At 40.7% G+C, this 23,097-nt stretch overlaps 1 protein-coding gene across 1 annotated transcript in view; it reads left to right on the top strand.

Annotated features, from left to right (window-relative positions):
* Nucleotides 1-1,624: 1,624 nt before the first annotated feature.
* The window catches only part of rad50 (RAD50 homolog, double strand break repair protein), a 33,920-nt gene continuing 12,447 nt past the window's right edge, over nucleotides 1,625-23,097 (top strand). The window contains 23 exon segments of the mRNA XM_071512342.1: nucleotides 1,625-1,764; nucleotides 2,751-2,902; nucleotides 3,528-3,611; nucleotides 5,564-5,715; nucleotides 5,867-6,052; nucleotides 6,530-6,564; nucleotides 6,567-6,677; nucleotides 6,680-6,732; nucleotides 7,493-7,621; nucleotides 9,739-9,904; nucleotides 10,960-11,018; nucleotides 11,456-11,590; nucleotides 11,969-12,175; nucleotides 12,591-12,773; nucleotides 13,448-13,605; nucleotides 14,191-14,366; nucleotides 14,859-15,096; nucleotides 18,595-18,784; nucleotides 19,265-19,391; nucleotides 21,303-21,496; nucleotides 21,736-21,846; nucleotides 22,508-22,600; nucleotides 22,853-22,966. Coding sequence (XP_071368443.1) covers nucleotides 2,774-2,902; nucleotides 3,528-3,611; nucleotides 5,564-5,715; nucleotides 5,867-6,052; nucleotides 6,530-6,564; nucleotides 6,567-6,677; nucleotides 6,680-6,732; nucleotides 7,493-7,621; nucleotides 9,739-9,904; nucleotides 10,960-11,018; nucleotides 11,456-11,590; nucleotides 11,969-12,175; nucleotides 12,591-12,773; nucleotides 13,448-13,605; nucleotides 14,191-14,366; nucleotides 14,859-15,096; nucleotides 18,595-18,784; nucleotides 19,265-19,391; nucleotides 21,303-21,496; nucleotides 21,736-21,846; nucleotides 22,508-22,600; nucleotides 22,853-22,966 — 3,030 coding nt within the window. The 5' untranslated portion in view covers nucleotides 1,625-1,764; nucleotides 2,751-2,773.

Below are 23,097 nucleotides of genomic sequence, written 5' to 3'. Positions count from 1 at the left end.
GAGGAGAGGAGAGGAGGGAGCAGGCTATAGCCTAACATTGTCACCAAGGTTTGGCAGCCATGGCTTTTCCAGTGGGAAACACTGACCTCTTGTGGTTCATGCATTGAGATGAGACATTAAATGAACTTAAAGCTACATCATGTAACTTTTTCATGGTAAAATATTGCCTTATTTTCAATCTAAGTAATATGTTGGGGCTCAACAAGAGAAAATCCACTCATCAGTGTTGCATGAGACACCACAGTTTGTCCCATTCCAGCCCTCATGATTGGTCTTGACCAGTATTTACTCAGCACACAGGAAGTGATGTGTTTAATTTGATTTTATAGGTAAACAAGAAAGAGCATTACACCACAGTCTGCAGACGACTTTGGGTGGTAGTGGGTGCAGTGTAACATGGCAGAAGCAGCTCTGCAGGATTAGCTTCACCGCCTCCACTTCCACCTTCAGCCGCCCAGAAAAAAAAAAAAAAAATTAGATCTTTGGAAACTCTCCAGGCAAAAAAGGAGACTGATAAGCAGTGCAGTAAAATATGAATAAATATCGGCCTACCTTTACTCAGTGGAAAGACCTGAAGGAGCGGTACGGCAACAGAAGCGATCAGAGCAGAAAAGCAGAGATGGCTTGTTTTTGATGGACAAGTAAAATATGTATATACTATTTATTTGTTTATTTATTATTTATTGTGACATTTTGATTAATATCAATCATTACTAGCAGTATGAATGATAAGCTGTTAGTCTTTTCGAGGAGCCAGCTGTTTTGGCTCGGTTCACATAAAGAGCCATTTGTTTGGTTCTCATTTGGCTCTTCATTCAGTTTTTTTTTTAATAAAAGTGGTTTGATTGCTGTTTGTCTGTTTGTGTTTTTTTACTTGCTAAAAAAAAGCCAATTCCACAATCGGCCAAATATCGGCTGTAAAAACAATATCAGACCAAAACCTATATTAAGCTACTTTTTAATGCTGAATCAGCCAGCCTGCTGATACATCAGTGCATGCCTAATTTTTGTTTGAACAGATCAAGTTCAAGTTCAGGTTTATTTATCTACAGCCCTTTATCACAAGCATGTCTCAAAGGACTTTACAGAGAATGAGCCAAACTAGATCTAACTGATCAGAAATCAGATGGCTGCCACTGTCCCTGAAATAAATACATACATGGCAAACAGGCAAAACATGTGATAGCCTTTTGCTGCAATCTACTTTGCTGTACAGTCATCTTTCAAACATGGATCATTAGCGATTGGGGAAACATTTCAATAGCATTGCAGAGTGAAGCTGGCAAAAAGCAATAGACTGGGACAAATACTGGGTTCTAGCTGTGTAGCTGTATACACTCCAGATCTGTGGGTGGCAGTAATGCGCCATTTAACTTTAAGCCAACCACCATTAAACAAGACTACCGAAGAAGAAAGAACACACTGCAAACCCCCAAGCCCTCCGTGTGTTGTATTATGAGTGAGGAAGGAACGTAAAACTCTCACACAAATCACAAATAAGATTCAGCCTCAGAGTGGAGTGGGGGCTTTGAGTTGACACACTCGTGAAATGAGATTCAGCAGTAGACTGTCTTCCCGGAAGTCACATGTAATCACTGCTAACGTCACATTTCCCTCAGCGCGAAAACTGTCGCTGTACTTTCACTCTTCAGCGGCACCATAACATCAATACTGACTAGGAAGTTAACTTCAGTTGAATTCAGCCACGGACTTGTCTGCAGACAGTTGATTCAGCGTAAAGAATCGCTGCTTTGTTTCACTGAGGTAACGCTAACGTTACATTGTCTTAGCTGGCTAACCGCTACCTGTGTAACTTAGCAGCAGGTCGTAGCACGATAGCCAAACTAACGTTAGCCAGTTGAGTTGATAAGGTGTCTGCCTTCAAAGTCTTAACATTCAGTTACATAAAATCAGGACATTAAAAGGTCTTAAATATACGGTTAACTTTTGCCTTTAAATGCTGTGTCAGAGGTCTTAAAATGTTTTTTAGCTAAGTAAGTTAGTGTGAAGTCAACTCTGTCATGCAGACCTAACGTTAACTTATATTCTGACAGGTCGACTGTGTTTTCTACTCTTCAGCTTTATATTTGTTGCGAAATTGGTTTCATATGTTACAAATTTCGTTCTGTCATAAAAAAAACTGTTGAATTAAACTTGCTGAAACTTGCAATTTAAATTTGACAGCATTGCGTGCTAACTGATAAGTAACGTACTAGCGGGATGATGCACGCGTCGTAAGCAGGTAGATGTGCAAGCGCGTGCATGTTTAACGTTGTGCTGCTGTGCAGACGTCAAGTCAAGAAGGCAGACTGAAAATTAAGACTTACTACCTGGCTACACACAAAAAGTTTGGTAAAGTATACTGTGCCATCAGTGCAATTCGTGTCTTTACATGACATATCGTTTACGGTCAGTTTTGCTCCAAAGATTTGACAGTGTAAATAAATATGTAAATGTGTGTGCACACAACTTTAGCAACCAGTCTCTGGATTCAGCGGGTCATCTGATGCTAACTGCGATCGCCCTGTTATTTTGTTGCTATATATCCCACCTGTTGCTGCAACCACTGGAGCAGCACAGTCATGTGGTTGCTAGTGAGATGAACACCTAGTAAAACTCATCATATTTCCATAGGTTACGCTTACTCCCGATCATCAGTTAGTGACATGCTTTGGCAGTCCTGTCTCAATTTTTACTGCCTCCTAATTTAGGTCATGCTCTCTCTCCCTCACTCTCTCTCTCACTCTCAGCTAAGCCTATCCAAGAAGCAAAAATGTCAAAGATAGACAAGATGAGCATCCTGGGGGTGAGGAGTTTTGGGGTTGAGGACAAGGACAAACAGGTCATCTCTTTCTTCACTCCTCTGACTGTGCTGGTTGGACCCAACGGAGCTGGGAAAACGGTATGGTCAGCATTAGTCTCTTCACACACGTATGTCTTTGTATTTCAAATGGAAAACAAAAAAAACTGCCTGCTGTTCTTGGGCAGCATCTCTTTTTGTTAAATCAAAAGGGGTAAAGTGTTCCAATATGAAAGCAGTTCACTGAATTTTCTTTTTAAATGTGAAAAGCAAAGTGAAGATATATATATTTTTCCAAATGCAACTGTACTATGGTTTTGAATATATATGGTGTAGTGTTTTGTTGGTATAAAAACGTGCATACTCCTAGCCCTCCATGGCACACGGCTGCCTATCCCTGGTCTACTCTGGCCTTTCCTGTAGAGTGCAATTGTGTTGTCAGACCGGTCCAATTTGTTGTGAATATGAATCCCCAAGAACTTGTAAGCTCCTTGGTTTTACCGATATTGAGCTGCAGTTAGTTCTTTCAGAGAATGAACAAGAAAGGTGACAGTGTGTCTTTAAGATGACACATATGCAAGGGGAATTGGGGTAGCTGGCCTGGAAAACATGTTTAACTCAATTGCTCTGTTAGCCTCCCTGTTGCACATGATTTGTTGATATCTACACCCCCATTTTGTTTTAAGCCTTATTTATTGCATATAACCCTTTCTCTCTTTTTTTGCAGACTATCATTGAGTGCCTGAAGTATGCCTCATCAGGCGAACTTCCCCCTGGAGCTAAAGGAGCGGCTTTTGTTCATGATCCAAAGGTGAGCTTAGTCTGTTATATCAGTGTAGGCATTGCACACTAAGTTAGTTGGCATCATCACTGCTTTAGAGCTCATTTCTGAAGGTTGTGATTTTTTTCCCCACAATGTCTGTTTTGCTGAATGTTTTCCTGCTGTTTTTTTTAATTATTCAGTGACTTTACAACTTCACCTCCACTGTACTCCATTCACACTCTAAAAAAAATGTCCCACTTCTCTGCACATTTGCAAGTTTCTCATCATGTGGTTTCATGTTTGGAAGCAACAATAAAATGTAAACAGACCATTTATTGATTAAATACTTCTGCATCTACTTCTGTTTCACTGTCAGATTATAAGTTATTCTATTTGAGCTGGTTAGTTTATGGCTTTGACCTTTTCCTGAGTAGTCCTCTTCCCAGGGACAGAACATTTACTTGAAGTGAAGTGATAATTTTTTTTTTTAGAAGTTAGTGGTTCTATCACTTATTGCTGCCGTTCCCACTAAATGGAGCTAGGCCAAGTTCTGATGGTCTTATTCTTACAACAAGCCCCTTTTTGTCCCGGTATTATCCTTTTTTTTATTTTATTTTTTTTTATTATCCTTATCCCGATCACATCACAGAACATTGAGTAGGCTACAGCAGTTTAAATGCTTGTATTATCAATAAACCTAAAAAAATACTCTGCTGTTGCCATGGCACTGTGCGTCAGTCAAAGAGAGTTGGGGGGGGGGGGGGGGTCAGGGGGTGAGACACTTCACTCCTCTATACCTGTGTGCTATCAAACTTCATCTGCATGTGAGAAAATCATTTTCTACAAATCCTCTGTTCTTAAATGAGCTTTGTCTAATTAATACAATTTAAATGTTATTGTGAAAATGTGACTTTAATTATCAATCTTCACACTAGCTGTATATTTTCACATATCTCCCATGATGGTTTTCTTGTATTCAGAAAGAACTATAAGTCATCGCCACAGGAACTGCATAATGTGTACTTGTTTGAGATCTGGTTAGCGCTAACAAATGTGCCTGAGGACCTCTTCAGGTCCCCATCAGATGAGGATTATTGAGCCCATCTGTGTTAACCTAAATCCTTAGGTAAAAAGTTTAGAGTTTAGTCCTTACTCTAAACTTTGGGGATTGCTTAATTACCCAGAGTCCCACAGTTAAAAACCTTGGCGTTACTTTCGACTCAGCTCTCTCATTCGATGCTCACATTAAGGAAATCACTAAGATAGCATTTTTCCACCTTCGCAATATCTTGAAAATTCGCTCCCTGCTAAAGAAGGCGGATGCTGAAACCTCAATACAAGCTTTTGTTTCATCAAGACTTGATTATTGTAATGTCTTACTCTCTGGCCTACCTGCAGTATTAAAAAACTACAACTCATGCAAAATGCTGCCGCTAGAATACTAACCAGAACTAGAAAATTTGACCACATTACTCCAATCCTAACCTCCCTTCACTGGCTCCCAATTCAAGCCAGATCTGACTTTAAGGTGCTTCTGTTAGCTTATAAATCGTTACATGGGCTTGCACTATCATATCTATCCGACCTCATCATCCCTTATATTCCCATTCGTGCCCTCTGATACCTTTCTGTCCCTAGAATGGGACATCTCTCTAGAACCAGCTACCTCTTACAGTCAGGGAAGCTAAGTCAGGGAAGGCAAGGTTTCTTCCAAGTTTTCCTACTAAGGTTTCTCTTGGGAGTTTTTCCTTGTGTGCATTAGGGTCTAAGGCTGGGGGTGCCGGGGAGGTTAGGCTATGTATAGGTAGATTGTTTGTTAAAATCTGCTCTTGCCTACCCTGTGTTTTTCGCTATGCTTGTCCTATATAATTTTGTTCACCATTGATTGTGTTTAGTATGATCTAGCTAGACACATCCTCTGTAAAGGATGAGACATGCTTGTGATAAAGGGCTATATAAATAAACAAACTTGAACTTAAATGAATGCCATCTGCTTGCAGGACGCCCATGAGACGGACGTGCGAGCCCAGATCCGGCTGGTATTCACTGACGTCAAGGGAGAGAAAATTGCCATCCAGCGCTCCATGACTTGCACTCAGAAGGCAAAGAACTACACCTTCAAAACCTTAGAGGGCGTCATCACCAGAGTGAAGTAAGTCCAAAGTCGAGCCTCTCCTCACTCATTTATCACTGAAACTACAGTTCACCTACTTATGATAAAGCATTCTTTCTCATTCATTGTTTGTTTAATATTGATGAAAATCTGATTGTGACTTGACACCCCCCCCCCCCAATCTCCCCAGAAATGGTGAGAAGGTGAGCCTGTCGTCTAAGTGTGGCGAGCTGGACCGGGAGATGATTTCTGGACTGGGCGTATCCAAGCCTGTGCTGAACCACGTCATTTTCTGTCACCAAGAAGAGTCTAACTGGCCGCTCAGCGAAGGCAAAGCGCTCAAGGAGAAGTTTGACTCCATCTTTGCCGCCACCAAGTAAAGCCAGCACCTTCCATCTTTTTTTGTTTGTTGGTTGTTTTGTGATGTTTTGTTGTCTTTTGTCTTGAATGCCAGCTTACAGCATCACAACACCTAAAATTAATCTAAAGCAAAAACATACTTGGGCAACTATTAATTTACCTGGGCAGGGGCTGAAAGATATTGACAAAAAATCTAATTGCGATTGACAGAATATTGCAATTACGATTTAAACTGCGATTCAGTTTTTCTCGTACATTTTTTTAGAACTGTAAAATTGTTTAAAGAAAAGTGATTTTGTTAAAAACATTTACTGAGTTTGAGTATGATGAAAGGTTTTCACCAATATTGTACTTGATTCATAGACCAAAGAAGTTCATATTGCGATTTTTTTTTTTTTTTTTTGATTAATTGTTCAGCTCTACTGGGCAGGCCGCTCAGCTGTTACCATTATATGGGGAACACTGTATTAGCATCTCTCTCTCCATCTCCCAGGTATATCAAGGCTCTGGAGACGATGCGTCAGCTGCGTCTGAACAGGGCCAGACGGTCAAAGAGTGTCAGGTGGAGCTGCGCTACCTGAAGCAGAACAAGGAGAAGTCTCAGCAGATCAAAGAGATGCTGGGCGCCAAGGAGGCTCAGCTGGAAGCTCTAAAGACAGCGTCCAACAGATAGAGAGCCAGGTGGAGCCACTTGAGGTGGGTCAGTGGTGTGTGTGTGTGTGTGTGTGTGTGTGTTCCTTGAGAAAACTGTGTGGGCTTGCTGCCAAGCAGCTGGAAGTATAAGAACACCAAAGTTAGACAGGTCAGTCAGACAGGACAGTGAGTTAGGTCTTAGACAAGTGTTCATTTATACAGGTAGTTAGACAGTTGGTTAGTTAGACAGGTAGTTAGACAGTTGGTTAGTTAGACAGATAGATAGCTGGTTAGTTAGGTGGTTGGACAGGTCTGTCAGTTAGACAGGTTCATTCAGTTAGATGGTTAGTTAGACAGGTGGTTAATTAGGTAGTTAGTTAGACAGGTCTGTTTGCAGCAAGCCCACTAATTATTTGTCTATATACAATACTACATGAGCCAGGGGAGGATGGTGTGTGCGTTTGTGTGTGTGAGGTTTTTCACACAATTCACTAGTTCTGCTCTCATATGCAAATAAATTCAGATGACATCACAGGATGGGAGAATGTCCTGCAACGTTCCTCATCTATTAGTTTGCATGGACTGATGCGATACAGTGATGTACGTCGGTGTATATAGCTAGATCTTTTTATGATCCTACGACAACATACGCTGGCTTTAATTAGGTCTATACATCATGTTGTAAAAACCACTGGAGGCTGGTGTGCAGGTGTGTACATAACTTGGCATGTGTCTGTGGGTGTGTGTAGGTGTGTGCCTGAATGAAGTATAGTGTAGTAGTGGTAGCGTATCCTTGATTTTGTTCATTTTATTTCATTTTCAGAATCGACAAATGGACATTGATGAGAAACTGGGCAAGGTGATGAAGCTGGACAGCGACATTAAGGCTTTAGACAGCAGGAAGAAACAGATGGAGGAGGACAACAGAGAGCTGGAGGAAACGATGGAACAGGTGAGAGAGAAAAGTGTATTCATTCACATACATGAACATACCATACATTTTTCTTTTACTATTTTTCTATGAAAATGTGCAGTCGCCAGTTCTCTGTCTGACTGAGCAATAGCAGGTTATTTCTAATACAGGGGAAAGAAATCATCTCATTAGTGCTCGCTGCCATGTTTTTTGTTGACATCAAAATGTAGCCGTATCCCTGTGTAATTTTGCACAGACGGCAAAAAACAAAAGTGAATACGGTAGGATGTTTACATGCCACAATAACCTGTTTAATATTGGAGTAAGCCAGGCATCTTAACCGGGTTTCTCATAATTGGAGAACAAATGTAAAGCTGCCTCTGCTGCAAAAAAATAGTGAAAATTCATCGGTTGGGCTTATTGCTCACAAAAGATAAACAAATAAAGGACAGTTTTAATAATTATATATATATATATATATATATATATATATATATATATATGGCCGGGGTTAAAAGATGTCTTATTATATACATCTTATTCTATACATACACACACACACACACACACACACACATATATATATATATATATATATATATATATATATATGTGTGTGTGTGTATAGAATAAGATGTATATAATAAGACATCTTTTAACCCCGGCCAGTACTGAAATGACCCTGTTTTATTATGTAGCAGGACAGTAAAAACAAAACGGTAATAGGCCTTCTTATCTCTTCCACCTTTCTCCACCCTGCCATCTTTGTATCTTTGTCTTTGCTCTTTTCACTGTGATTTTTCTTTTTTCTTTTTTCAAAATGATTTTGTTCAGCACTTTGTGTTAGAAATGGATGTGGGTGAAATCATGGCACCAAAATTACCACTCGCCCTCCGCAGATACCAGCAGTTCTGGAGGCAGCAGGGGATAATATGTTTTGGGAGAGGGGATGACAGAGGCTTAAAGGATGATTAGAGAGAGGAAAAAATTAATGCAATAGAAAATGAAATAGGTGCATAAGTGAAAGAGGGATGAGGTCAAAAGAGGAAAACTCTGTAAGTCTCTCTTTATTTTTCTCTCTGTTTCTCTGTCTTTCTCTCTCTAGCGAAACACCTGGTAAATAGGACCCTGAACTCCAGTCTGTTTGGAGTGTAATTAAACTGGGAAACTAATAAGAGCAACACAGACTGCAGATGGTGAATGAGGCTGTTGTGATTATGTAATGACAAGCCAGTTCATCACTAGTCTGTATTGATATGAATGTCTTTTACGACTGTTGGATTTCTGAGTGGTTACATCTATCATCCAAGGCTGTATTGACTGCTACCTGTCTCACAGTAGCCTGGGATCTCTTCCTTCCCATCTGTTTGGTGCTTCTCAGGTGTGTGTGTGTGTGGTTTTGTGACGGGGAGGGAGAGAGTGATCGTGTCACAGTGATTGAGTGACTTGGTTAAAGTACTCTTTTGTGTGTGTGGGTGTATGTATTTGAGTGACGAAGAGAGAAAGAGTGTCAGTGTGGTTGCGTGACTTGGTTGGAAATTAAAGGTGCTATGTGTAGTGTTTTTGAGACCTCATTTCCCATAAACCCTATTACTTCCTTTGGCAAAGAGGATGTGTTTACTTGCCCCGCCTCCGCCTCTGTGGCACTCCACATGTGTTTGTTTTGAAGAGTAAGATGAAGGATCAGCGCTAATAATGACCCTTGATAACAGTGAATAAGCATTCCGGCAAGGTAAACTAAGTTGAAGCTGAAAGTATGTAGTTGGAATAGTAGAACTGGAGTAAACTTCTTTATCACTTGCAATGTAAAGTAGTTCCTGTTTTGTGCTATAAAGCAATCCAAAAAAGTTCCTGTGTAATCCGACCTGGTTGTGTTTTTTAAGGTAGTTATACTAATGTCTGAAACTTAATGTGGTAATGATGTATCTTTAATGTTCTTATGTGTACTCACAGGTGGTTGTGCGTGTGTGTGCAGGTGTGTATATGTTGTATGTGTATAAGGTGCCATTTGGTGGACGTTTTATCTAAATCACTGTGCAGTACCATGAGTGCATACTTTTTTACCTTGGGAGGCCCAAGTGGGAATCAAACCTCTACACTCCTCTCACCGAGCTGACAGAACCATGCTCATGCTAAGCCGATGTTTTGTGCTGCAGGTGTTCCAGGGTTCAGATGAGCAGCTGCAGGAGATTTACCAGAACCACCAGCGGACGGTGAAGGAGAAGGAGAGGAGGCTGATAGACAGCCAGAAGGAGCTGGATAGAGCCGGCCGGGAGTGTCAGAGACTCAACAGGGTCAAGTCTGATCTCCTGGTGGAGCAAGGTGCACACACACATCTGCACACAGACACACTTGCACACACATCCGTATCCGTATAGAGATTTATTTAAAGGACAATCGTTACCGCTGCCTCATTGCGTTGAAGATGCATTGTGTTGCGTTTAAGTGTTGCCTGTGTTGTGTGTTGGATTTATTCTTATATGTTGATTATGCATAATCGAGACCAAATGTTTTACCCCATTTTTGTTAGCTGTCTCTGATAAGTTTGTTTTGAAAGCTTTTAATCAGTGTTGCAATGAAAACTTATACCTACTAATATACCTAAATATATACTACTATATCTATATTGTAATAAAATAATCAATAACTGCATTGGATCAGTTTCATCTCAATACATGTAAGTTGTTGCTGTACTTTATTGGTAGCATAATTTTCTGTGGGCACATTCTTTCCTTTTCGGCGAAGTACTCTGCAGGTTTGGCTGATAATTATGTAGACTTGGTTTTGAAGAGCAGAGATGAACTACTCCACAATTCCCCACATAAACATACACAAAGTCAAACACACAACTGAAGACAGATCTAAAACAGCTGGACTAGGGGTGTCCTTGTGGCACAGTTGTCATCCTTCCTTTCTCTCTTTACTGTGACTAACCAATAAAGCAGAAAGTGCATAATAGTCAGTGGTTGGACTAGGCACACATGTACACATACACACATTATAGGCTTATATTCCGTCAGGTCATTGGGTGAATGCATTTCTGTATAATCTGAACTGAACTGCTTATAATGTTGATAGCGGGACATTTAATTTTCCAAAATGTCACGGCTCCCATCTGTGGCCATTTGGTGGCAGCTGTTCTGTGTCCCTCCTGTTACGCATTAGCATCAGTTCATTTGTGGATGACAAATGACACAAGTGAAACCAAAGTGCTTATCAGTAAGAATTTGTCAGCTGACCTGCCAAGAAAGAAAGGAAGAAAAAAAGAAAGATTGTTGGGTAGATGGATGGATAGGTGGATGGATAATTGACGGATGCATGAGAGAGGATTTCCTTCAGAATAAATGAGCTGCTAAAATCCCTTTCCCTCTTTCCAGGCCGTCTACAACTGGAGGCTGACCGCCAAACTCAAAACATCAAGAACCGCGACGCTCAGGTGAGACAAAGGCAGCGGGGAAGCTGGCACAGTCTTGACTAATGGATTTTGATTAATATTTAGCGTATATATTTAGCATATATCCACACTAAAAATGAAATATCCTATCTAAACAGAAAATGTAGTGGTTTGCATTATGTTGAAATTCACTGTCAAGTATCAGAAACGTTTTTTTTTTATTCATATCAATTAAAAGTATGCATTTATTTTGGCATTTTTCTGACCCAGTAAAGACTTTTTTTTGAAGATTAGCGCACACTCAAGAATATTGATGGCTTACAATAATATGATGTATACTATTTTATGATTTCAAAAATTACCAAAGAACATCTATAATCTTGATAGCTGCATGTTTTATTTACATCCAACTGCTCTTTATTCTTCCATCATCCTAATATTACCTCATTTTAGTCTCTCTCCCTGCCTCTCTCCATCAGGTACGCTCTTTGTCATCCTACCTGGAGTTGGAGGGTTATGACCGGACGCCCTTCACTCAGCTGCAGCTGCAGAGTTTTCATCGCCACGTCACCGAGAGACTGGACCAGGAAAAAGAGACTGCCAAACAGATTATGGTAAGAGATGAGGCTTTGTGCTGCTCTGTAGCTGACCCTGACCTCTGACCTACCTGTGAAGGAGGCAATTAAAAAGAGAATTTCAATAAATATATTATAGGGCTTCCCAAAAAATTATAACCCTGATTATTTTGCTAAATATTGTGATCACAATTCACCATAACCATTGCCTTGGCTTCAGGAAACAAAATTATTTTATTGCTCTTTTGTATCTTTAACATATTTTAAATTTTTATGTTTTTCCAAAGATGGAAAACAAACATTAAAAACATTACAGTAGGGCCTGCAAGAAAGGGTTTCAGGCAGGCAGACCTGTCCATGCAGAAATATGCGGCAATGTAATGCAAATTTCTCCTTTTTGTCTTTCTATTCTCTCAGGCGGACCTGCAGGAAAAGGAGCAGCAGAAGCAGCAGTCTATCGATGAAATGAGGGATAAGAAGACTGGCTTGGAGAGGACAGTGGAGCTGAAGAGAGACCTGCAAGGAAAGAAACAGCAAGAGATGAGGAACATCAGGGCGGAGCTGCAGAGGCTGGAGGGCTCCTCTAGCCGGCTGCAAGAGCTGGAGAATGAACTGGCTAAAGCGGTGAGCACACACACACACACACACACACACACACACACACACGCACGCACTGGCTAAGACAGGATTTGCTTAGGTGTCGTGAACGTGCACAAGTAATTGGTGTCTAATTTGTGTCTGTGTGTGCGTGCATGCCTGCATGCGTTTCTCCCTTTCGGAACATGAAAAATGACTATTTGTATGAAGTTGTTTTTCTATTCCTTCATTCATTCATACATTCATACATGCATTTATTTATTTTTTTTATCTCTTTGTCTATTCTATTGATCAGTCTTGGACTTCAGATCCACTGGATTAGCTTTTCGAACATACAACTCCCATTAATTTTTAATGGCAGATAACTTCTTTCTTTTTGTGTTTATGGTCATATAACTGTGTGTTTTTTTGTGTTTGTGTGTGTGTGTGTTTCCCTCATCAGGAGCGTGAGTTGCAGAGTGTGGTGCAGAGCTCCAATGTGGAGGAGCTGAAAGCTGAGGTGGTGGAGCTCCAGAGAGAGAAGTCTGAGCTGGACCGCGCACAGAGACGGCTGGACCAGGAGATGGAGACACTCAACACACACACCACCGCGCGCACGCAGATGGACATGCTGAAAAAAGACAAGGTAATGTGTAACCAATGGTGACCGGCACGCACTTTGTGATGAGCGCTTGCTTCCTGTCTCGCCTCAAACTGTGAGCCTCCCAACCCCAATGACCACAAAATTTGAGTAATCTGTCTTTTCTATCTGGTTCACCACTTAAAATAACAGTCTGCAACAATTTCATATAAATAAATGTCAATTTTGCTACTCTCCTTTGCCGATTAGTGTAACGCAGTAATGATTCAACCTATATCCCGTTCATAAAAGCTTTTACATTTGCTGTTCTAAACTCCCAGTGTCTGGTCGGTCTTTCCTGGGGAAAAAGAATCCTCTCATTCTCAATAGCGAATTGTTTTGAATAAATAGACAAAGAAGAACTAGGCAGTTAGCATGAACAGCGATAGCACATTTGCTGAAAAACAGACTAAGTTATGAAAACAGATACACAGATCTTTCTCCCTCTCCATCTCTCCCTTTCTCACTCACACACAGTCAGAGCCAGCTGACCAGGCCATTCTAAGTAGAGCTGTTTGAGTGACCCTTGTTAGTGGTAATTTAACCCCCTGGACCTGTTTACTCGTCTCCTCTCTCTTTTCTCTTTTCCTCTCCTCTTTCCCCTCTTCCTTACCCGCTCCTCTCTCTTCTTTCCTTTCTCTGTTGGCTCTCCTCTCTTCTTTCCTCTTTCTTTCCTGCAGACGGAGAAGGAGGAGCAGGTACGTAAGATCAAGTCTCGTCGCAGCGAGGATCTGGTGTCGCTGCTGGGCCATTTACCCAACAAGAGAGAGCTGGAGGACTGGATCTATTCCAAGTCTAAAGAAATCAATGGCACCAGGGACAAACTTGCCAAACTCAAGTTAGTAAGATTTGTTCACACACACACACACACACACACACACACACACACACACACACACACACACACACACACACACAGTATATACTGTGTGCAGAAAATGTTAGGAACACCTACTCTTTCCGTGGCATTGACCAGGTAAATCCAGGTTAAAGCTACATTATGATCCTTTATTGGATTGTCTTCAGTCATGAAGGGGAGATCTAGATGAAGAGGGGAATGAAAATTTTATTGTTACAATGTTAACTCTTCCTCCTTGGATATCGTAATGGCATAATAAATCAACATTTTCTGAGGTAACTTTTTGACACGCATTCCTTTGCAGGAGCTAATAGCTGGATTTATAAAAGTCAAATAGGTAGAAATGTTTTAATCTGTATCAAAACAAAGTATTGGAACAAAGCATCAAATTAACGATATTGGTATTGGTATCGAAATTTTTAAACATGGACTGTGGAATTGATAAAAACAAGACTTTAAATTTTGCTTACTGATAATAATGATAATAAACCTAATCATCCAGTTAACAGAATGTATCTTTGTGGATCAATGAAGTATCGCATTGTTATTATTTGTTATTCTCAGTAAGGATCTGGCATCAAGTGAGCAGAATAAGAGCCACACTGCTGCTGAGCTGCGTAAGAAGGAGCAACAGTTGGCCAATGATGAGGAGAAATTCTTCAACGTGTGTGGTAGTCAGGATCTGGAGCAGGACCTGGGCAAGCTGCAGGAAGAGCTGGAGAAGTCGTCCAAACAAAGAGGTGAATGCTACAAAACAATGGAGTTTCAAGTGGAGGGATGAGAGATTGTGTTGTTATGAGAGGATAGCCTGACTGTGAATGGATCTTGATATCAGACTTTAATATAGAGGAAATTGTCAGAAACCAAAACCCAATTTTATCCTGGTATTGCACCTATATCTGGTATCAGTATTGGTAGTGTTGTATCCCTATAGGAAGATCTGTAAGCTGAGAGAGAAACAACTTTGAAGCTGACAAATACACAGTATTGCAGCGCTAGGTCGAATAGTAGTTGTAGCCGTAGTTGGTGCTTGTTTTAACCTGCTGGGAATACAGACGGGTGGGAGTTACTGCATCAGGGCAATTCACATACATTCAAATACCTTCCTGTGACTATCTAAACTTTCTAGCACTAAATGCACCATGCTATGCAGCAAACTCCACCCATTTGGCACCTATGTAGGCTAAAACAGTTAATAAAAATAATGTGCAAATGCTTTGGTCTCTGTCCAGCCATGCTAGCTGGGGCCACGGCGGTGTACACTCAGTTCATCAGCCAACTGACGGAGGAGAGGGAGCCCTGCTGCCCCGTGTGCCAGCGGACATTCCCCTCGGAGTCTGACCTGCAGGAAGTAATCAGCGACATGCAGTCCAAACTGCGCCTGGTGCCGGACAAGCTGAAGAACACAGAGCAGGACCTGAGGAGGAAGGAGAAGAAGAAAGATGAGATGATGGCTCTCAGGCCTGTCAGGTATGGAGCTGGTGGGTGGTGGTGAGAGAGGAACATCAGAATCACTTTATTCTCCCAAGTGCAGTAAATGTACAGGAATTTGTCATGGTGGCATTGGTGCAGACGCCAAACCAAAGACTAACACAGTACATACTTTCAGACATGGCACAGGGACAATAGGACTTCAAATACAGTGCAAGGGGAAATGCAAGATACACAATAGGGTTGGGCAATAGTGCACATTCTCCTATCAACCAGTTGTCATCACATACTGTATATGGCCAGGCAGACACACAGCGTGTGCGATGTAAATGTGATGACTTAAATGACTTAAATTGAACTGTAGCTTTGAAATGCTCAAGGAAGGGGCATTTGTACATTGTGGTATGAGTCCTTGCAGTCAAGAAAAAACAACTGATGGTTGTGGTGCATTTCCACAATGAAGCAGTAGCACAAGATACAGCAGAGGATAAAACAAGCGCACCCCGAGGAAGGCTCTGTGACATGTCGGGTGTGTTTAGGCTTGGCTACGCTCTGTTCTGGCTCTAAATAAATTTTAAATGAACTTGAGCATCATTTTTGCCTCTCTCTTGCACTAGGCTACATTCATTACCAAGGATCAAGGTAATTTCAGCAGAAAATTGGCAAGGGATCCCTGGTGTGTTTGTCCAATCACCCAACCCTAATACATGATAGACAGTAGACTATAGATATCACTCTAAAAATAGACATTAAACATTCAATTACTGTGTTTATTTAGGCAGCGCGGCATACAGTATGGTTGCAGCTGTAGGGGAAGTTTCCACCAGCATATTGAAGCTGTGTACCGCAAGGTTGTTTTACTGAATAGAATGCGTGAAGATAAATCATCATGGTAAATGCACAAATGTGAAATTCATCCTTTAAAAAGAAGTGTCTGCTACTTCTGTTCTGACATTTAAAGATGTTATTTTTCGTATAACTTGTTTCATAACCTTCCTGGAAAATACAGCAGTCATTGTTTTTGGTGATTGGCCACTTTACACCTGCCGTTCACACTCATGTGTACACCTATTTCCCAGTGAGTTTCACAAATTCACCCCATGAAGAATGAACAGTATGGACAATTGAATCAAGCAAACATTGCCATTTTTCCTCCCACCAATGTCTTTAATGGGAAGAATTGGTCTGCCTAAAAGTGCTCTCAAATCCCTTGGGTAAATTTGTGTTTTATTGTAGGATCAATAGTATTAACAATCCACACTTTGCCACCTCTCCTCTTCTTCCTTTCTGTTCTCTGAAGGTTTACACCACTAGATGGGGCTACATTCTCATATGACAGAGATGTTTCCCCTGGGTCTCCTCACACTCTCCATGCCCTGATAAGACACCCCCCCCCAGCGGGGTGTTCAGAGCAGCCACTCTCTTGTTATTTTTCAAAGTAGAAACTTTATTATCTGAACTTTTCAGCACGAGGGAGTGAAACGTTCAGAGCAATGGAATGTATTGAAATTGCAAAGCTCACTCAAAAGAAACAAACATGCAGACGCAGGGCATGAAAATAGCGTGCAATAACAGTGCAATACCAGATGCCAAATTTGGCCTGGTGGCAGTTGTTAATTCCAAGCCCTGTGCATGCACATTTTCAGTGCTCTGTACAGTGTGTCTTGCAATTCAAATGTTTTTGTTGCATGTAATGAGAAAATCTCTATACATTAGCGTAACATATTTTTGCATAACCTGCATTTTTGGTTGTTTTACCCACTTAGAAAACAATTTTGAAATCAATTTCCCTAGAGATGGCAGAGAATTAGAAGAAGCTCCTTAAAAGGAGGCACTGAATACAGTACAGACTGAAGGGGCATCTCAGAGTAGGAGTGAGGATCTCGTAATCGGTTTTGGCTTTCAGATCATAATAATTTCAACAGTAAAGCTTTTGCACACCTGAGTAAAAGGTGCATAGGAAAAGAACCTGGGTTGAGAATTAAAGAAATGGCTCCCCGCATAAAGTTTACTGAATTTTGCAATTGGAGCATGTTTTTTTTTTAAAACAACGTTTCGGTCTTAGGACCTTTGTTAGATGGTTCTCTCCCATTTCATGAAATGAAATCCCATTGTGTTAGTCTTGTTTCACTTTCATGTGGATACAGTAACCAGCAAAATCAAGATAAAAACACAATGCTATTCATTTCTGAATGTGCTAAAAATGGAAAACTAAAGCACCTTGGTTATGTACAGTATGTATTACAATTGGGGGTTGCAGTTGTGTTTAAGATTTAACAAATACATTCCAAAACATGCACAAAACTAATTAGCCTTCACATGAACAGATCAATTAAAACCAGGATTTCACTGAAAGTTTTTTGTTGCATGTTTTGTCAGTATACAGAGAAAAGCATGGGCAACCAGGCACTAACACAAGATGTTCAAAGGTTCAGATTAGGAGAGGCATATAAGATATGTGTCAAAGATCTGACGCACAGTGTGAGCATATTGAAACCCATCATCAAGAAGTGGAGGAAATATGGCATCACCAGGAGGAAGCTCATCAGTGAAGCTACCAAGAGGCCAACAGCAACCTTAAAACAACTGCAAGGCTGTATGTTTGAGTCTGACTACTGCAATTATACAACAACCATATTTCATGTTCTCTGCAATTCTGGGCTGTGAGGGAGGAAGGAAAGATAGAAGCCAGTTCTCACAAAAATGACATCCAGTACTTTCTTAATAATGCAAGACACTGGGGCGCCCTGGTGGCTCACCGAGTAGGGTGCGTACCATTTGGCTTAGGCCTTCCCGCAGCGACCCGGGTTCAAATCCAACCCGTGGTCCTTTGCTGCATGTCCTCCCCTCGCTCTCTCTCCCATACCTTCCTGTCTCTCTCTCACTCTCTCTCTCTCTCTTTAAAATAATGCAAGACACTGTCAATCTCCCAAAACCATGTGAGAAATTGTCTCATGGTCTGATGAAACCAAAATATACATTTTTGGTCTATTATATTTGGTGCAAAGTCAGTGCAGCCCGTCACCCAAAGAACACAGTGCCTACTGTTAAGCATGGTGGTGGCAGCATCATACTATGGGGTTGTTTCTCTTCAAAAAGAAAGAACATTTCTAAATCCAGATTTACTAAGTTCATAGAGACTTATCCAAACAGACTTAACTAGTGTTATCAAAGCAAAAGGTGCTTCAACTAAGTGTTGATTGATAGTTGTCATTTGTAATACATTGTCAGAAATCTTTTGGTTTACCTTGATTTTGCTGGGTGCAAGAAAAAGTCTGATTTAATGGGTTTTCGGGTCAGGTCTCATTACAATAAATCCTAGATAATTTGAAAGGGTGTGTTGACTTTTGATATGTCTATCTATCTATCATCCATCCATCCATTCATCCAAAGCTGAGCTTCAGAAGAAGGAGCTTGCTGAATTGAGAAACGGACTGCAGCTTGTCAACGCAGAGAAGATGACATGTCTGAGTTGCCGTGACATTTGTCTTTACTCTCTACTTCACATCAGTCCCTTTTCTCTTACCTCTCCTCCAGGCAGTCGATATCACAGCTTCAGGAGAAAGAGTTGCCCGAGTTGAGGAACCGCCTGCAGAGTGTCAATAGAGACATCGAGAGGCTGAAGGGAGACGTGGAGGAGCAGGAGACTCTGCTGTCTACCCTGATGTCCGAGGAGGAGACAGCCAAGGCCTGCCTGCCGGACATATCTCTCATGGACAGATACCTGGTACCATATTCCTGTCTGTCTGTGTCTGTCTGGCTCTTTCAGCCCATCTCAGTCTTTTTCCACCTTGGACTGCTGAATTTTCTGATGTCTGTTAAAGACGTAGCCAATACCTGCCAATGTTTTTTCTTTCTCTCTCTCACTCTCTGTCTCTTTGTCTTTCTATCGATCTCCCTTCCTGACTACTTAATCTATATCCCTATCATTTCACCCTGTTTCTCTTTTCCTGATATCTAAGTTCCAAATAAAAACAGTAGCTAACCAGAAAAAGTGTAGGTTTAAGTTAAATTTTCGGCAAATAAAAACAACAACAAAAAAACATTATTTGAATGTAAATGCTGACAAATCTTGGTCATGTAAAAACGGTACAGGTAAGGCATTGAAACGTCCTTGAAATTGATTATGTGTATTACCCCTGCCTAATGCATCTTTCTCCCTCCCCTCTTTCCTCGCCTAACTGTTGTGCTGTTTTTTTTCATCCAGATGGACCTTAAGGACGTGGAGAGGAAAATAGCTCAGCAGGCATCCAAGCTCCAGGGAGTGGACCTGACCAGAACCATACAGCAAGTCAGCCAGGAGAAACAAGAGACCCAGCACAGACTAGACACCAGTAAGACGGCATCACACAGGCACACACACTTAGGCAAAAGTCTTAGGCACCCAAGAGTTTTTATATAAATTGTGTCTTAGATGTTTATTCATTTTTTTTCTGCATTAGTGTTTCAGTAGACTGGTCTTTATAGTAATTTTTTTGATATTTAGAAACTTTTCATTTAATTATTTTTGAAAGCATCGTCGCTTTACTTTTTTTCTTTTACATGTGCCTAAGACTTTTGCATAGTACTGTACATGCACACACATATACATGAACACATGCACATACATGCGTACATACCAGGAAAAACAAGACCCACTATTGTAAACCATCATTTTTGTTGTTCCCCATCTTGTCCTATTAGATGGAATGATAAACTTTCCAATAATAAACTCCATTTGTATAGCGGTTTACAAATTTGCTTTACAAAGACAAGACAAAGATTTAATAAAAACAAGAAATTACATAAGATTTTGACAAAGAATTAAGAATGTAAGAATTGTTACAGAAACCAAGTTTATAAAAAATGGTCTTCAAAGTGATGTTGAACTTTGGTAGTACCTTAGGGTGTAGCTTCCTGGACATGATAAAACCTCCAAATCAGAGATTCTCTATTATCTGTTGCTCTGCTAGAGGAGTTTTGGTAACTGCGTTTTTTTCTCTCTCCATTCACTGCCATTGTGTGGTGAAACAGGTCTCAAAATCACACTTCTAGCACATAAATGAATGCAAACAACGCAGATTCTGACAGTATTTAAAAAAAATAGTCATTCTGCTGAAATGTTTTGTCGCTTTCTTTATGTTTATTAAACCTTTCAGTTTGAGCAAGTGTTACACCGAAATCTTAGTTTATAAAAGTTTATTAATAAAATGGGCTTTAAGAAGTGATTTAAAAGTCTGATTTAGCTAGCCTAAGCTCTTTGGTCTGGTTGTTGAACATTATAGGGGCCCTAATGGAGAATGCTCAGTCCCCTGTGGTCCTGCGGTCTTCAGTCTAGACAGACTGTGGGACCGACTGAAGTGCTCTGCTTGGTTATGGGTGCACCCTGAGCTAAAAGGTTTGTATTGTAGCTCGGGGCCAAGCCATGCCATGAAAATAATGTAAAATTAAAATCGACGATAAAACTAACAGGCAACCAGTGCAGGGAGTCTGTAATTGGAGTGATATGATCTCTACACTTGGCACCTGATTGATCCCTTGTGGCAACATTCTGCATAAGATACAGACATGACGGAGACTTTGGAGTGAGGCAGGCGTTAAGAGAATTACAATAATCTAAGCGAGAGGAAATTAATGTGTGAATGACAATGTCCAAATCACTCGGTCCTTCTCACAAGATTTTGTACTGTATTGTTTGTTATTGTTGTTTTTTGTTTTTTTGATTGATGTGGTTGTGGACTGCTCGGTTTCCTGTAGCTGTAAACCTAATTTCCCTTAGTTGGACAATAAAGTTTAAATTGAATTGTAAAGTTTAAATTGTTTGGTTTTTTAAATAATTCTCAGCTAAAGAAGACATGACTGCAGAACCCTTTTCACCTGATTGTCAAAGGTTAAACTGGGATCAAAGAAAATCCATCGGGCCTCAGCAACAGGTTTCAAATTTGAGGCCAAGTTCCCCTGTTGACTGCAGATTATACTCAAAGAGTCACATGGACTGAAAAGAACAATTTAAAATTTGTTGTCGAATTGTAGGAAATTATCAGGCATTTAGTATTTAATGTCTGAGAGGAGCTCATACAGACTGTCAAGACAGTTGGGGTTGCTGGTCTCTAAAGGGAGATACAGCAGGGTGTCATCTGCAACAATGGAGGTACACATTGTGTTTGCAGATAATATGACTGAGGGGGAAAAATTTAACTGAAGCGAGTGCAAAATTGCCTGTGTTTGTCTCTCTGTCTGTTGTGTCTCTCTGCATGTCCTTGTAGCGTCCAGTAAGATGGAGCTGAAACGTAAGCTGATCCAGGACCAGCAAGATCAGATCCAGACCCTGAAGAGTGCGGTGAACGAGACTCGGGCAGAGAAACTCCAGCTCAGCAGCGACATGCAGAAACAGCAGCAGCTGGAGGAGCAGTGTGTGGAGTTTACCACCGAAATACAGTCCTTAACCAGGGACATCAGGGTAAAATGTTTTTGTGGTTTTTTTGTGGAGGAAGTGCTTGCTCCAGGTACTCAGGGTTGTGACCTAGACCCAAGACCCACAAAGGGACTTGTGTGGGAATTAGCTCACACACAACAGAGACATTTACCAGTATACAGGATCAGATGTTTGCTAAAACTGCAGCTGAATGAATGTAAAAGAAACACTGGGCTTGATAAATACTTTGTGTTCTCCCCACTCCTCTCTCTCCATCCAACCAGGAGGCAAAGGAGCAGCTGTCCCCCATGTCTGCCACTCTGGAGAAGCTGCAGCTGGAGAGACAGGAGCTGGTGGAGCGAAGGAGACAGAGGCAGGAGGAGGGGCAGGACAAGGTGCACACATTCACACTTTTCTTTCTTGTCATTTTCTCTCTCCCTCTTTTTCTTTTCTTCTCCTGTTTTCTGTCTCCCTTCAAACTTCAGGACAAAGGGCCAGAAGCAGTTAGATTGGAAAAAAAAGATATAACCAGTGGAGATACTTTGTGGTGAAAAATTCACTTTTAAAATTGTGTTTATGTGAATCCTCTATTCAAAAAAGCCAAAACGGGTACAAAAATTAAGAACAAAAAACAAAAAAACGTTATTATCGTGGCTATGTAGTTAAAAACAAATGACCAACATGTGTCAAACAGATCTAGTCTTTGTCAGGGTCAAGATACAAATGAGCACCTTATATACTAACATGGGAATTTCAACAATTGGAGAATTGGGCATACCACAACAATGTCAATGCAGTGATCCTGGTCTCACACCCAACAAATGCTGCACAACAAATTAGGCAATGAAAAAAACAAACAGTAAAATAGATTAGGTTAGAAGCAGTAAGATAAACTTTTCTTTCTCTTTGTATTTTTCTTTCTCCTTTAACTTCCTCCTCCTCCTAGAAATTACAATTATTGTCATACCACACAATGCATACTGTGGTTATTGTGCATACTCATTTGTCTACTCATCATTATTCAGTCCCTTTTCTAACTCCCTGCATCTTTGACAGATCAATGCCATCAAAGACAAAGTGAAGACCATCACCGCCTTGGAAACAGACATCACCAGATACGTTGAAGAGGGCAAGGAGGAATACAAAGAGGTAAAATATAGACCATTATCATGGATTTATCTGTCTGTCTGTCCAATAAGGATTAATTCATGGGTAATTTTGATCATGCAGTATGTGTTGTCTTCATTTGCATCAAAACACCAGCTTTCTTTTTGCTTTGAATAACTTTGTCAGTGTCTCCTTTTGATATTAGCTGCAGGTGTTCAACTTTAGTTGTGTTGGATTGACTGACTTTTTGTTAAGATTGAATAACTTAATTGACACTGACTATTGTTGTTGCAGCAAAAAGAATCTGAGCTTCAGGAAACCAACACCCAGCTCCATGAGGCTGAGAAGCATAAAGAGAAGATCAACAAGGAGATGGGAAACATCCGTCAGGACATCGACACTCAGAAGGTACAGCACCCCCAATCATCATCTTCTTTTTCTTCTTCTTCTTCTTCTTTTCAAGGATAGTTGAAAGTCCACTCATCTTAGTATGTTTTTTCATTATTGTGACAGAGCCATGAAGCCAGGCACTCAACTAT

This window comes from Centroberyx affinis, unplaced genomic scaffold, assembly GCF_046629955.1.
Source record: "Centroberyx affinis isolate AG114_WGS23_722 - 3 ecotype Tasmania unplaced genomic scaffold, CSIRO-AGI_Caff_v1 ptg006246l_1, whole genome shotgun sequence".
NCBI lineage: Eukaryota > Metazoa > Chordata > Actinopteri > Beryciformes > Berycidae > Centroberyx > Centroberyx affinis.
Note: the sequence above shows the minus strand (reverse complement) of the source record. Positions and strands in the feature narration are given on the sequence as shown.